We start from the raw sequence: 13,433 nt of genomic DNA on the forward strand, positions 1-13,433 counted from the left end.
ACAGGGCTAAGACTGGTCACAATCAAGGTGAAAGACAGCGATGGTGATTGGGCCAGGGTGAGAGGATATGGTTGTGCAGACGGAATTTGCTGACAGGTACGGGTGTGAAGGAAGAGATGTGAAGGGGATGGCTCTGTGGGTTTTGACCTAATCGACTAGAGTAATAAGAGCTGCCATTAACTGAGATGGAGAAAACCACAGGAGGGAACAGGTTTGGAGGGCAGGGGAGAAGTTTGCTTTGAGATGAGTTTGAGATGAGTTTGAGATATGTATTAGACACCCACATGGAATTGTAGAGAAAGTAGTTGGACATTTGAGGTGAGAATTCAGGAGACAGGTTAGAATTATTGGTAGAAGGGTGGGAGCCATCAGTATTTGGGCGGTATTTAAAACCCTGGGGCCAGATTTAATCACCAAGGGAGTTGATTAGATAAGCACAGAGATGAAGAGTTCTCAGCAGACTCTGCAGGGGCTGAGGGGAAGTAGACTATGTCCCCCTGCAAGTCACAGAGCAGTATTTCAAGGAGGAGGGAGTGACCAACCCCAAATACTCCTTGCATAGGTCACATACATGTGGACTGATAACTGAGCATTGGATTTAGTAACATAGAGGTCATCAAATACTTAGAAATATCCAAAAGAGTGTGTTTTTTTTATTCTGAATACTGTTAATCTTTTCCTCCAAGTCTTTTATAAAACAGATAGAAAATTGTAACTTACTTGATTGTAATTTTTTTCTAGTTTTCGTCCTGCCCCATTCTTTGTTTTAGATGAAGTGGATGCAGCCCTAGACAATACTAACATAGGCAAAGTAAGTTTCTGCTTTTCATTTTCAATAGATTGTCTACAATTCAAAGATCATGTGAAGCAAGCAATAGAAAATGCTCATTAAAAATCAGTCCCTGGGCCGGGCGCAGTGGCTCATGCCTGTAATCCCAGCACTTTGGGAGGTCGAGGCAGGTGGATCACCTGAGGTCAGGAGTTCTAGACCAGCCTGACCAATATGGTGAAACCCCGTCTCTACTTAAAATACAAAAATTAGCCAGGTATGTTGGTGCGCGCCTGTAATCCCAGCTACTCAGGCGGCTGAGGCAGGAGAATCGCTTGAACCCGGGAGGCGGCGGTTGCAGTGAGCCGAGATTGTGCCACTGCACTCCAGCCTGGGTAACAGAGTGAGACTCTGTCTCAAAAAAATAAATAAATAAAATAAAAAAATCATTCCTTGTAGGCTGGGCTTGTTGGCTTATGCCTGTAATCCCAGCACTTTGGGAGGCCAAGGCGGGTGGATTGCTTGAGTCCAAGAGTTTGAGACCAGCCTGGGCAATATAAGGAGACCTTGTCCCTACAAAAAGTGTGAAAAAAAAAAAATTATCTGAGCATGGTGGCACACATCTGTGGTCCCAGCTACTCAAGAGGCTGAGGTGGGAGGATCACCTGAGCCTGAGAGACAGAGATTGCAGTGAGCCGAGACCATGCCACTGCACTCCAGAAAAAATAAAAAATAAAAAACAAAAAAAAAATTAGTCCTTTTAAAATCTAAGATAAATATCTGAAACAAGTTGATTCAGGGTAGTTTTCGTTCAAAGCTTAGGGGACCTTCCAGAGTTGATGGGACAATCAACATGGGGGTCAAATGAGGATCACTGTACTTGATCAACAGTGTTACTGCTGGCATAACAGGTTTCTCACCAAATCTAGATATTGGGAGTTAGAGAACCCCTAATAGGCCCTGTGGCAGGGCCTTGTTAAGTCTCCACTTACAAAGTCCAAGAGTACCATCTCTAAATAAATTCCAAAAGAATTAAAGTTTAAAATCCTACCTTCCCATTTTTAATAAAATTTTAATCTATTTATTTATTTTGAGACCAGGTTATGAGACTGGCTAATTTTTGTGTTTTTGTTGGAAATGGGGTTTCACCATGTTGCCAAGGCTGGTCTCGAACTCTTGGGCTCAAGGGATCTACCCGTTTCAACCTCCCAAAGCGATGGGATTACAGGCGTCAGCCACCACGCCAGCCCTACCTCCCAGTTCTATCAAAATGTATCCAGCAATTTACTGTACTTGAGCATGATCCTGTTTTCAGTCTTTGAGAGAATGAGAGAACTAAGGAACAGTTTCACACTTAGGAGTTAAACTTTAGTCAGCACTCAAGGATCAGTGGGTAGATACTCAGAGCTGGCGCACCTGAAAGAGCTGGGCTGTCAGCCCACACATCTTAATGGTGACTGGATTGAATTTTGGACATGAGAGTGGGGTCTGCTATGGAACATGAACAAAGGATGGAGGCAAATCCTGGCAGTGCCTGACACTGCCCAGGGGAAGAGTAGCATCGGCCTGCAGAGTTCCCGGTATCATGGTCCTGCTACTGGGGCCATTCATTCTTGGAGATGGGTGAATTAGAGTCTCCTGGTTCTGATTCCAGGCCCATCCATCTTCTAGAAATGACCAGGCTTTGTATTAATGGCTGCTTACAAGGTGGCTGCTGTGGTCATGCTGACATATGTATTTCTCATCATTTATTTATAAATTGGCATTCTGGGACAGGTGCGGTGGCTCATGCCTGTAATTCCAACACTTTGGGAGGCTGAGGCGGGAGGATCACTTGAGTTCAGGAGTTCGAGACCAGCCTGGGCAACATAGTGAGACCTTGCCTCTATTATAAAGAAATTTAAAAAGAAAAAAAGAAAGAAATTGGCATTCTGGTTTATAACCTGGCCTTGTGAGTGATGTTAAGGAGCCCATGCTTGAGAGATGTTTGCAGCCTCAGGGTACTGCCCAGCAGGTTTTGCACCTCCGAAGCTGACCTCCTTGATTTCTTACTCTGTTGAGTCTCACATGAATTGCCTGGGTAGCTGCAACCTGAGGTATCCTCTGATGGCATGAATGTAGTCTTTGGGCATTTCTCAAGTGGTATTCATCTGAGAAAATCTCTTGAAGGCCCTGCATTTTTAACATGGCACAGGATACACAAGAGTATCACATCAACTCCATACCCCCAAAAAGTCTCTGCCAGAAACTTCATGGTAGCTGGGGAAAGAAAACATAGGAACAGAAGAACATCTTGAGTTGTCTCTTGAATGCCAGTGAGTGTGCATCAAATGACTGGACTCCATGGCTGACTCATTTGGGAGAAATCTCCCCTTAGGAGGATAATTTTGGCACTTTATATCCCACATTCTGTGAGGGGAAATCTTGTGGCTATCTTTTCTTGGCTGCATTTAAGGTATCTATGTTTGAGGAAAAATTAGATGTTTGCATTGGTGGCATCTCCAGGTACTAGGTCTTACTTAAGACTCTTATTAGTACCCATCCTATGTACTAAAACCTCTTAATTGCATTATCCCTTTGAGACGTATCTTTCTGACACTCCGTTGCTGAATTGAGTATGAGCAGTTATGTAGTATGAGGAACTATGAAGCACCCTTCACTCCCTCTTGTGATCAGGGTACCCAACATTTACAACAGGTAACTCTGCAGGAAAAATGCATGCCCTGCATCTTCGCATCCTGTCTCCCCTTCTTTTCCTATTATGGGCCCAAGACCTTTATTCAGCCCTGTCATAGTGGCTACTACCATTGCCTCTAATACTGGAAGTTCCTTCTATGAATTCAGCATCATAGAGCAGTTCTTTCCTTTCTCATGTAAAACATGACCACTCATTCCTCAATAGAAGCTGCCATTCCAATACTTCCAGAGCTTGTGTCCACAGGATCTTTGGTGCACATGGAGAAGACCCATTCTAGGCCCTCAGCGAAATCCCAGGAGTTGGCAGTACTTTTGTTAAACTGTTGGTAGCTTTTCTTTTCTTGGGGTTTATCACTGTCCAAGTTCTGAGTAGTTTGTTCACTAAGACTCATCTCTATTGAGTCCATTTTGCACTTCTCATTTCCTTGGAATTGAGCTTCCTTAAGGAACCAGAGTTCACCTCTAACCAAATGACTTGATTATGGATTACAAATACATACATAATTGCCCTGTTTTTCCTTTCAGGCTTTGAGTTGGCAAAATAGGAAGATGGAAATTATTTTGGATTTTTGCTGTTGTTGTTGTTAGATGGAGTCTCTCTCTCTGTCGCCCAGCCTGGAGTGCAGTGGCACAATCTCGGCTCACTGCAACCTCCGCCTCCCGGGTTCAAAGGATTTTCCTGCCTCAGCCTCCTGAATAGCTGAGATTGCAGCCGCCTGCCACCATGCCTGCCTAACTTTTTGTATTTTTAATAGAGACAGGGTTCGCCATGTTGGCCAGGCTGGTTTTGAACTCCTGACCTCCACTGATCCACCCGCCTCGGGTGGATCCCAAAGTGCTGGGATTACAGGCATGAGCCACTGCGCCTGGCCTGGAGGTTGTAAGTGTAAATACCAGTCCTTTTTCACCCTCAAAAAATACTTCGAGTGGTAGTTTTTTTCTTGTTATAAAGGCTGATTACCTATTTACACCACAGTATCTTAAGTTGGAGCTTTATTCTTTAAAATGTTCTTAAAGTTTTAGATCATAGGTTTAATGAAGTTTATCTCATTTTAGAATCTATTTCCATTTCTGCAGTTGTTGGGGATTTATTGAATTATTGGAAAGGTGGATAAGTCCTTGTCCAGACTCAGAGACATGCAGAATTACTGTCCCCAGAGCCCAGGCAAGGCCTTTCTTTCCTAGTGAAATGTTTTTTTATTTCTTCCAGGTGTCAAGTTACATCAAAGAGCAAACTCAAGACCAGTTTCAGATGATAGTCATCTCCCTAAAAGAAGAGTTCTACTCCAGAGCCGACGCACTGATCGGCATCTATCCTGAGGTAAAGACAAATCAGAGGGGAGGAGTGTACCCACTGCCAACTTCCCTTAGGACCCTGACAGCCACCGGGCTTTCCTTTTATAATGAAAACTTCCAAATGGAGTCTAAGGCTGAAATGATTTTTTAGTCAAATAAGATTAAAAATAACTACTGGTGTTTTCCTAGACAATACATAGAGATTGAAGATATATTTTAAGTGAAAAAAGCAAATGGAAAATTGCAGAACAATAAGTATTGTTTTGTGAAATAATAGTCCATGTTAATTTACACTGTTAACATTATACTTATTTCTGTAATGTTTCAGTGTTTTAAGCAAAAACAAATGCACTATGGTAGAGCAAGGAACCATTTATCCTCCAAAGGTATCTGAGGACAAAACAAAGAAATACATTAGAAGTTCCAAGTTGTATAGTAACTTCTAAAATGTGAACACACCTTTCTCAAGCCATTGAAAATTCTAATCTGAACTCATGGAGTAGAGCCACTAGTTCAGGTCATGTGGTTTTGGACAGTTAGGATTTACTTCCTGAATTTTCCTTTAAGCAAAGGTAAAAATTTACCTTCCTGTGCCTACAGAATGTTAGGGGACCACCTGGAAATATAATGCATGAGCAATGGAAATTCTCCTACCAGATAACACCAAAAAAACCCACAACCGATATAAATGCTGTTATCTTTTTAGGTTGAAGAAGATACCTTTTAAATGCAATTCTAGACTCACTAATGGCTCTTATTTTACTTTAATACTTTTTCCCTAATTAAGAGAACTTTTAACTGTCTTCTATTTTAGTACGATGACTGCATGTTCAGCCGAATTTTGACCCTAGATCTTTCTCAGTATCCAGACACTGAAGGCCAAGAAAGCAAGAGACACGGAGAGTCCCGCTAGGGGCAGCCCTGCAGCGGGCTCTTGATCACTGTTCAGTTTCCACTCTAATACTCACACAGCTCCTCCACAGACGACGTCTGGAGCAAGCGGGACCAGCCTGGTGCACCCTTTAAGAGAAACCTTAGTTGCTGTAGCTAAAGAGGCTGTAGCTCACTTCAGTTGAGTGTTCAGACCCCTTTCTAGTTAGTAGGGAAAGTTTTCAGTGAGAGCTGGTGTTAAATGAGTTTTTAAAAAACAAACAAAAGATACAACTTTGTACTATAATTCTAACTTCTATTTTGAAATAAGCTAGTCTGGTTAGAAAAATTTTGAATTCGGCTTCATCTTCACTCTGATCTTGCCTTGTACCCAAGTAATCCTGAAGGGAACTACTCTTTGGTTTTTAAACATACTAGTTATAAGATTGTTAATAAACTGTTGAACCTGGCTTTTGGGAAATGGTTTCAGAGAAACTATGTTAGTATTGAAAATATCAATAAAACATGTTCTAATTTCAGATGTCTCCAATGTAGAATTTTAGAAGCCAAAAAATACTTTAATGGTGAAATTGAATTATATGTTACAATGCAATCCGAATTCTTCTAAATAGAATTTCTGTTACAGAAATATTGAAGAATACAGAGTTTCTCAAGTGACAACTGACTTCTCTACTTACAAACGTTGTTATGTGCAGGAAAGCTGCACTTTCACCACTTCATTTCCACTTCAAAATGGAACAAGACAGGCCAGGCACGGCAGCTCACATGCTGGTAATCCCAGCACTTTGGGAGGCTGAGGTGGGTGGATCACTTGAGCTCAGGAGTTCGAGACCAGCCTGGCCAATGTGAAACCCTGTCTCTACTAAAAATACAAAAATTAGCCAGGCATGATGGAGTGCACCTGTAATCCCAACTACTTGGGAGGCTGAGGCAGGAGAATTGCTTGAACCCAGGAGGTGGAGGCTGCAGTGACCTGCGATTGCACCACTGTACTCCAGCCTGGGTGACAGAGACTGTCTCAAAAAAAAAAAAAAAAAAAAGGAACAAGAAAATTCTGAGGTGGGCTTCCACTTTAGACCGCTTTGGGCCCAAGTGCTAACCAAGGAGTAGCCTCCTGAGTAAATGTATCCGTTTTAACAACACTGTTTCATGTAGTAACAGAATGCACTCTGTGAGGAAGAAATTAAATCTCAAAAAGATTTGGTTCCTTCCCTGAGGGGGACTTCCAGTACGGTGAGATAGCTGACCTCTATGAACTGCAGACAGCAGAAGCCACTCTATTTGTCCTTTTTTGACACGGAGTCTCGTTCTGTCGCCCAGGCTGCAGTGCGGTGGCACGATCTCTACTCACTGCAACCTCCACCTCGTGGGTTCAAGCAATTCTCCTGCCTCAGCCTCCCAAGTAGCTGGGACTACAGGCACCCGCCACCGTGCCCTGCTGATTTTTGTATTTTTAGCAGAGACAAGGTTTCACCACACTGGCCAGGCTGATCTCGAACTCCTGGCCTTAAGCGATCCCACCCGTCTCAGCCTCTCAAAGTGCTGGGATTACAGGCGTGAGCCGCCGCACTTGGCTGTTCTCTTTCATAACTTTGACTTACAGACAGACCATCAGTGATCCCACCAAATTCAGTCATTTCTGATATAACAGAGCATGCCCAGTAACCTAATTTAAGGGCCACAGTACATATTCAGGCTTTGTTGAGATAGTAAGGAGGTTCTTAGCAGGTACTTGTATAACTTTAAATTTTAACCATTTTATTTTTATTTTTTATTTATTTATTTTAGATGGAATTTCCCTGTCGACCAGGCTGGACTGCAGTGGTGCGATCTGGGCTCACTGCAACCTCTGCCTCCTTGGTTCAAGTGATTCTCCTGCGTCAGTCTCCCAAGTAGCTGGGATTACAGGCGCACGCCACCACGCCAAGCTAATTTTTGTATTTTTAGTAGAGACAGGGTTTCACCATGTTGGCCAGGCTGGTCTCAAACTCCTGGCCTCAAGTGGTCTGCCCGCCTCAGCCTCCCAAAGTGCTGGGATTACAGGTTTCAGCTACCCTGCCTTAAAATGTAACCATTTTAAAATGTAATGGCTATTCTAGCTTGAGGCAGTAAACAGCAGGGCCAACTTTGTTGCCTCCTCATGTGATGTTTCTCACTGACTAAACTATACACAAGCAAGTACACTATGCTGGAGTTGCCTCTAATCTATCAATCGCACTGGAATAAACTTTACATTCTACAACGAGCATACAACAGAACCAACTAGATACATCCATGTGGTACAACAACATGGCTGCGTCCTCCAGCAGAGAACACAAAGCTTTTCTTAAAATGGGCTGTAATGAGCTTTACATCCTACTGCACAGCATCCCCTACGCCTGTAATTCTGCTATACCCTGTGTCTGGCCAGCTCTCAGATTCAGATATTCCCTGACTGCACTTAGTAAATGACATTTAAAACAATAATTTATAATGTTTGCTTTTTAAAACATTTAAACACATTCAAGTAATCATTTAGTTGATTTCACAGTTGGGTGGCAACTCAAGCTACAAATTCTCACTAAATAGCATTCTAGCAAGCCTTGGCATAACTAAAGAAACACTGAGCACACAGGGTTGAAGTTAAAATTTTATTTATGGCTGGAGTGGCATAAAATATTTGTTTTCCATGCTTCAAAAAGAAAAAAAAAGTTTTCAGGGCTTATCTCCCTCCCTTTGCATTCTACCCTTCTATTTCCTGTTCTTAACTTTCTCTGTACCTGTGGGAGTCATCAATGGGGAGTGTCACAGGGCTTGGCAAGAAATGTCACATTGAAGATAAGTGGCCTCAAACTGAAACCAAGCAGGGCTGTTTGTTTCCAAAGAGAACCCCTGACCGTAGGGCCACTCATGAACCACCACAGAAGCCGCTGCTGTGTCACAGTCAGAGAAGTTCCCCAGCACCAGCAGCGCACCCAGCACAGCCGTTTCATGTGGGTGAACCTGAGAAGGTTTAAAGTGTTGCAGGCCCTTTTCAAGTTTTGCCTCCCTCACTCTCTGCAAACTCCCTTAATATGGGCCATAGAAGAGAATTTTAAGAGACAATAACAGACTTGCAAAGCCTGGAATTTATAATGTTTGAAACCTGGTCTTTCAAACTTGGGCTGTCCTGGTTGTCAGTGCCACAGTGGCCCTGCACAACGCTGGCCTGAACTTCTGCAAAGGGCCTCTGGCTCCTCCGATTTCACAGTTCTTAGCAATATCAGACCTGTGTTTCTTTGGAACAGAAGTTACTAAAACTAATTCCAAAGAAGCCCTTTGATCCAGTTGTTCTCCCTAAAAACATACCATTTTCACTAGCGGATTCATTCTTTACTATTTAACAGTGGAACAAACATACCTTTAAAATGCTTTCTATAGTAACATGTTTCCACATACAAATTATAACGTGTTTATTTCGCTGGGCGCAGTGGCTCATGCCTGTAATCCCAGCACTTTGGGAGGCTGAGGCAGGTGGATCACCTGAGGTCAAGAGTTCGAGACCAGCCTGGCCAACATGGTGAAACTCCAACTCTACTAAAAATACAAAAATTAGCCAGGCATGGTGGTGGACGCCTGTAATCCCAGCTACTCGGGAGGCTGAGGCAGGAGAATCACTTGAGCCCAGGAGGTGGAGGCTGCAGTGAGCTGAGATCACACCACTGCACTCTGTCCTGGGTGACAGTGAGACTCTGACTCAAAAAAAAAAAAAAAGTGTCTATTTCGTATTTTCTCTTTGGCAACTACTGTTGCTTGGACAGTCTTTACTCTTCCCCTTTTATTACAAAAAATACCACCTTGACAAAAGAGAGCCTGTCAGATGGGAACGGGAACACCAGGTCCACCCCTTCCCATGGATCCTGGCCCCTGAGGTAGCTGTCCATCAGTCCTTGCAAAGTTCACCTGAAGTGTGTCTGCGTCACCTCCTGCACAGTTCAACACACAGGGGAGCCCTCTCACCCAGCCTTGAGGGCCACACGCCCATGTGGCTCTCTTGGTGTATGTGAGGTTTTGCAATCAGAGATCCACGTGGAGTTCTCCACGCATTCCTCTTCGTTTGGGCACTGTGGTTACAGAAGGCTGGTTTTCAAGTTGCAGGTTTTACTGGTTTTAAAGATTTCAAGACCCTCCAGCATCATCTGTTTAAATAAAAGAACGATATGCCCAAGGGTTAAAGTCCAGCTAAAAGAAATTATTTGCAATAGATTTCTATTTCAGAAACTGCTTTACAATTGTTCTTACGTGCGGAAGACTTAGAAAACCCCTCCACAATGGAAACAGTAGTCACTGTCTGGAAATGACCTTGTGTAATTATCAATACCATCAGGGGATCAAGCAAGTGATGACAATTACATTTGCAACCATCTGTGGGAATCTCAATCCATGAACATGGATGCTCTTTTATTTCTTAGTGGACTGAGGATGGGGCAATTTCAACAAACATACAGTGAGAGCCTGTTGGAGGTATGGAGAAGCAGCCTGTCGATTCCTCTGGGATCCCCGGGCTTGGCTTCTCTCACCCACATGCAGGACAGGCCAAGGCTTTCTGTACAACAGAGGCCAGGAGCTTCGCCCTAAGGAGACATGACTGTGTGGGGACAACTGGGACTGCAGGTGCAGGTGATGGCGTCTAGGAGCACAGATCTCACAGGTACTGAAGAAAATCCCTGCCCAATGCTCCACAGCAAGGTCTACCAGGCAGTAGGCCCTGCCTCCTGATGCGCACACCAGTCAGAGGTAGGCTACGGGGGGGACAAAATCTATGTACACAAAACAAGAGCAACGGCAGAAGAAAGCCAATCTATTGAGCATAATTGCCTGGGCCTTCGTTCTTGTCAGCAGGCACTGGAGGAGCCCAGATGTGCAGAAAACAAACAAGGAACATGAAAGAAAGTTGTGGGAAAGAACCACCTACCCCAGAGGAAACAGTTCACAGAACACCAGTTTTGTGTTTTGTTTTTACTTACACGATGGTTCTACTAGCTGAACTCACAATCCAAATATTTGCAAAAATATTTCAGTCTGATCCAAAACACTATCAAAATCTAATTCTCTAAAACGTGTGTGCCCCCAAGTGCACCTGAAGTTCTATAAAACTATTATTATTATTTTATCTTTTTTGAGACGGAGTCTTGCTCTGTCACCCTGGCTGGAGTACAATGGCACAATCTCGGCTCACTGCAACCTCTGCCTCCCAGGTTCAAGCAATTCTCCTGCCTCAGCCTCCTGAGTAGCTGGGACTACAGGCACGTGCCACCACGCCTGGCTAATTTTTGTATTTTCAGTAGAGATGGGGTTTCCCCATGTTGGCCAGGCTGGTCTCAAACTCCTGACCTCAGGTGATCCACCTGCCTCAGCCTCCCAAAGTGCTGGGACGACAGGTGTGAGCCACCGCGCCTGGCCAAAGTTGTATAAAACTAAACGAGAGGATGTCGAGTCTGCGACAGCTGCCCCTCACAGCTCTCCCATGAGGACCCCCACACCAGTTCACTCTCATCTTTCCTGCCCCTGGACGGCAGGACACTAGGGCACCCCCACCCCCTGCTGCCAGCCCTCACTTGCGCTATAATTCACTCTGCAGCTGGCCCTTTTAGAACTGCCTTATTTTACTTGACTAAGTTTGCACTCACTATGAATCTTTATAACATGTACTGTTGCACATGGTCCCTGTGGTGTTGAAGGAACATGCAGGGACATAATACTGCTCCAACATACCCGCTGAAGGATTTCAATGTTAAATGAAGAGGTAACTGAAAAGCTGGATGCTTCATAGCTCTCAGAAATTTTTGGTGGACTGCTATGTAGGTATTTAAGAGTGTTTTACTTTGGTTTACTTATATGAAGTACTAAAATATAAACTCCTATTATATGAAAATCCTCTCTCCCACTGTTTTCAGGAATGTAGTAGAGTCAGATAACCAGATTGACTTGTCTCCAGAGTTCTCACAGACATAGAACAGCAGATGCTCTGAGAAAAGGTAACTAAGAAAACTAGAGCTTGGCTGGGTGCAGTGGCTCACGCCTATAATCCCAGCAGTTTGGGAGGCCAAAGTGGGTGGATCACAAGGTCAGGAGTTTGAGACCAGCCTGGCCAACATAGTGAAACCCCATCTATACTAAAAATACAAAATTAGTCGGGCATGGTGGTGGGCGCCTGTAGTCCCAGCTGCTCAGGAGGCTGAGGCAGGAGAATGGCTCGAACCCCAGAGGCAGAGGTTGCAGTGAGCCGAGATTGCGCCACTGCACTCCAGCCTGGGCGACAGAAGACTCTGTCTCAAAAAATAAAAAAAAGACATCAGAGAAAACTTAAAAGACAGTGGAAATCAATCCAAGCAATCCCAACTAGTATGACTTCCAGAAAGGGAGAACAGAGAAGATGGAAAGAAGAAATAAAGAGAATCACAGACTATTCCAGAACTGGAGAAATGGAGGAAGAAAAAGAACACGTGAATAAGGCAGGTAAAAAAAGTTTTCCACCTAAATACATCCTCATTGGATTTCTACTCAAGGGAAAAGGGGACCCTAAAAACTCCCAGGAAAAAAAGCAACGGGTACCTTCAAATCACTGGGAACAGGTTCCCATCAGACCCTCTTCATAGGAAACCTGGTCTTCAGACAGTGGAGTCTGGGGGAATCACAACCAAGAATCCCACGCCAAAACTACCAACGAGCATGAGGATGGCACAGACACCTGCAGACACATCGCCCTCGGGAGGCGACCCCGCACAGGGCTCTGCAGAAGCAGCCTCAGGAGCTACTAGCAGGATGGACGGGGGGCCAGAACAAGGGAGACCTGGGCCTCCATCTCAGAGAGGAGGAGGGAAGCTCGGGAGGCAGGCACACAGCAGTCCCCCACGGAGCTGACCAGGAGAAGGTGTCCTGGGAGACGTGGGGTGGCAGGATGAAGAGAATGCATACTTTTTTGAAAAAAAAATTCTTAGTTCTGAAAGCTGAGGGAATGCATACATTTAAGAATATTGGGAAACGTTATTTTTTGGAAAACAAAGGGGAAAGAAGAACCTAAAAACTCCTCAAAAAATAATAAGTAACACAAATGTCTCAAAGCCCCAATATTAAACAATAAAACATGGGAGAATGGAATGTAAGAACAAGCCACATTTGACCCTGACATTGAGAACACATCTGCAGCTGGCACAGGTGCCGTGGCACTGGGCCCACGGCCACCGCCACAAGCTGGCTAAGCAGGAAAGAACACTGACGCTGTTTTCATCAAGGAAATGCTTTTGTTTGCCGACTTTTATAGTCAACCTACAGACAGACTGGGGGTCTCATTTCCCTTCTGTCCTGTCACCACGGAGACCAACAAAACGGGGAAGCCGGCGGGCCAGGGGGTGGGATACGCAAGCGGGGGGCCATCCAGCCCAGGCTTCGTGTTGGGAAGTCTGGCTTAAGTCTGTTATTTAAAGAATGAGAAATAACACACAGCACTACGCAAACCTGGGAGGAGGAGGAGAAGGGGAGAGGGAGGGACCGGCACGAACGAGCGAGATCGCCCTTCGTAGTGTCAACAGAGAGGCCTATTCAAATACACTGTTTAGATAGTTCAGTCACTTACATCTCAGTCTGTAACAGGCAGCACAGCTCAAATGATTTAAAGTGCTTTTCTACAGAGACTCGGGTGACATGCATCAGGCTAGTGGTCACCCTTAGAGGCTGGAGAAGGCTGGAGAGTGACAAGGGGGGTCCTGGCAATGCTGCTACCTCAACTGGGTGTGATTAGATGGGAGCGTGCACTTTGCAA

General features: G+C 44.5%; 2 protein-coding genes across 8 annotated transcripts in view; one reads left to right on the forward strand and one right to left on the reverse strand.

The window, feature by feature from the left end:
* The window catches only part of SMC1B (structural maintenance of chromosomes 1B), a 63,873-nt gene extending 57,702 nt beyond the window's left edge, over nt 1-6,171 (forward strand). For 2 of the 3 annotated variants that reach the window (XM_050805819.1, XM_050805821.1), the window contains 3 exons: nt 742-811; nt 4,677-4,787; nt 5,577-6,171. In XM_050805819.1, the coding sequence (XP_050661776.1) occupies nt 742-811; nt 4,677-4,787; nt 5,577-5,675 (280 nt within the window). In that variant the 3' untranslated portion in view covers nt 5,676-6,171. The remainder of the gene's footprint in view (nt 1-741; nt 812-4,676; nt 4,788-5,576) is intronic. The other variant, XM_050805820.1, reaches the window with a different exon arrangement.
* Nucleotides 6,172-8,269: 2,098 nt separating this feature from the next.
* The window catches only part of FAM118A (family with sequence similarity 118 member A), a 32,231-nt gene continuing 27,067 nt past the window's right edge, over nt 8,270-13,433 (reverse strand). For all 5 annotated transcript variants that reach the window (XM_050805980.1, XM_050805982.1, XM_050805978.1 and 2 more), the window contains one exon: nt 8,270-9,810. In XM_050805980.1, coding sequence (XP_050661937.1) covers nt 9,791-9,810 — 20 coding nt within the window. In that variant the 3' untranslated portion in view covers nt 8,270-9,790. The remainder of the gene's footprint in view (nt 9,811-13,433) is intronic.

The sequence above is a fragment of the Macaca thibetana genome, chromosome 10 (genome assembly GCF_024542745.1).
Source record: "Macaca thibetana thibetana isolate TM-01 chromosome 10, ASM2454274v1, whole genome shotgun sequence".
In the NCBI taxonomy this organism is placed as follows: Eukaryota; Metazoa; Chordata; class Mammalia; order Primates; family Cercopithecidae; genus Macaca; species Macaca thibetana.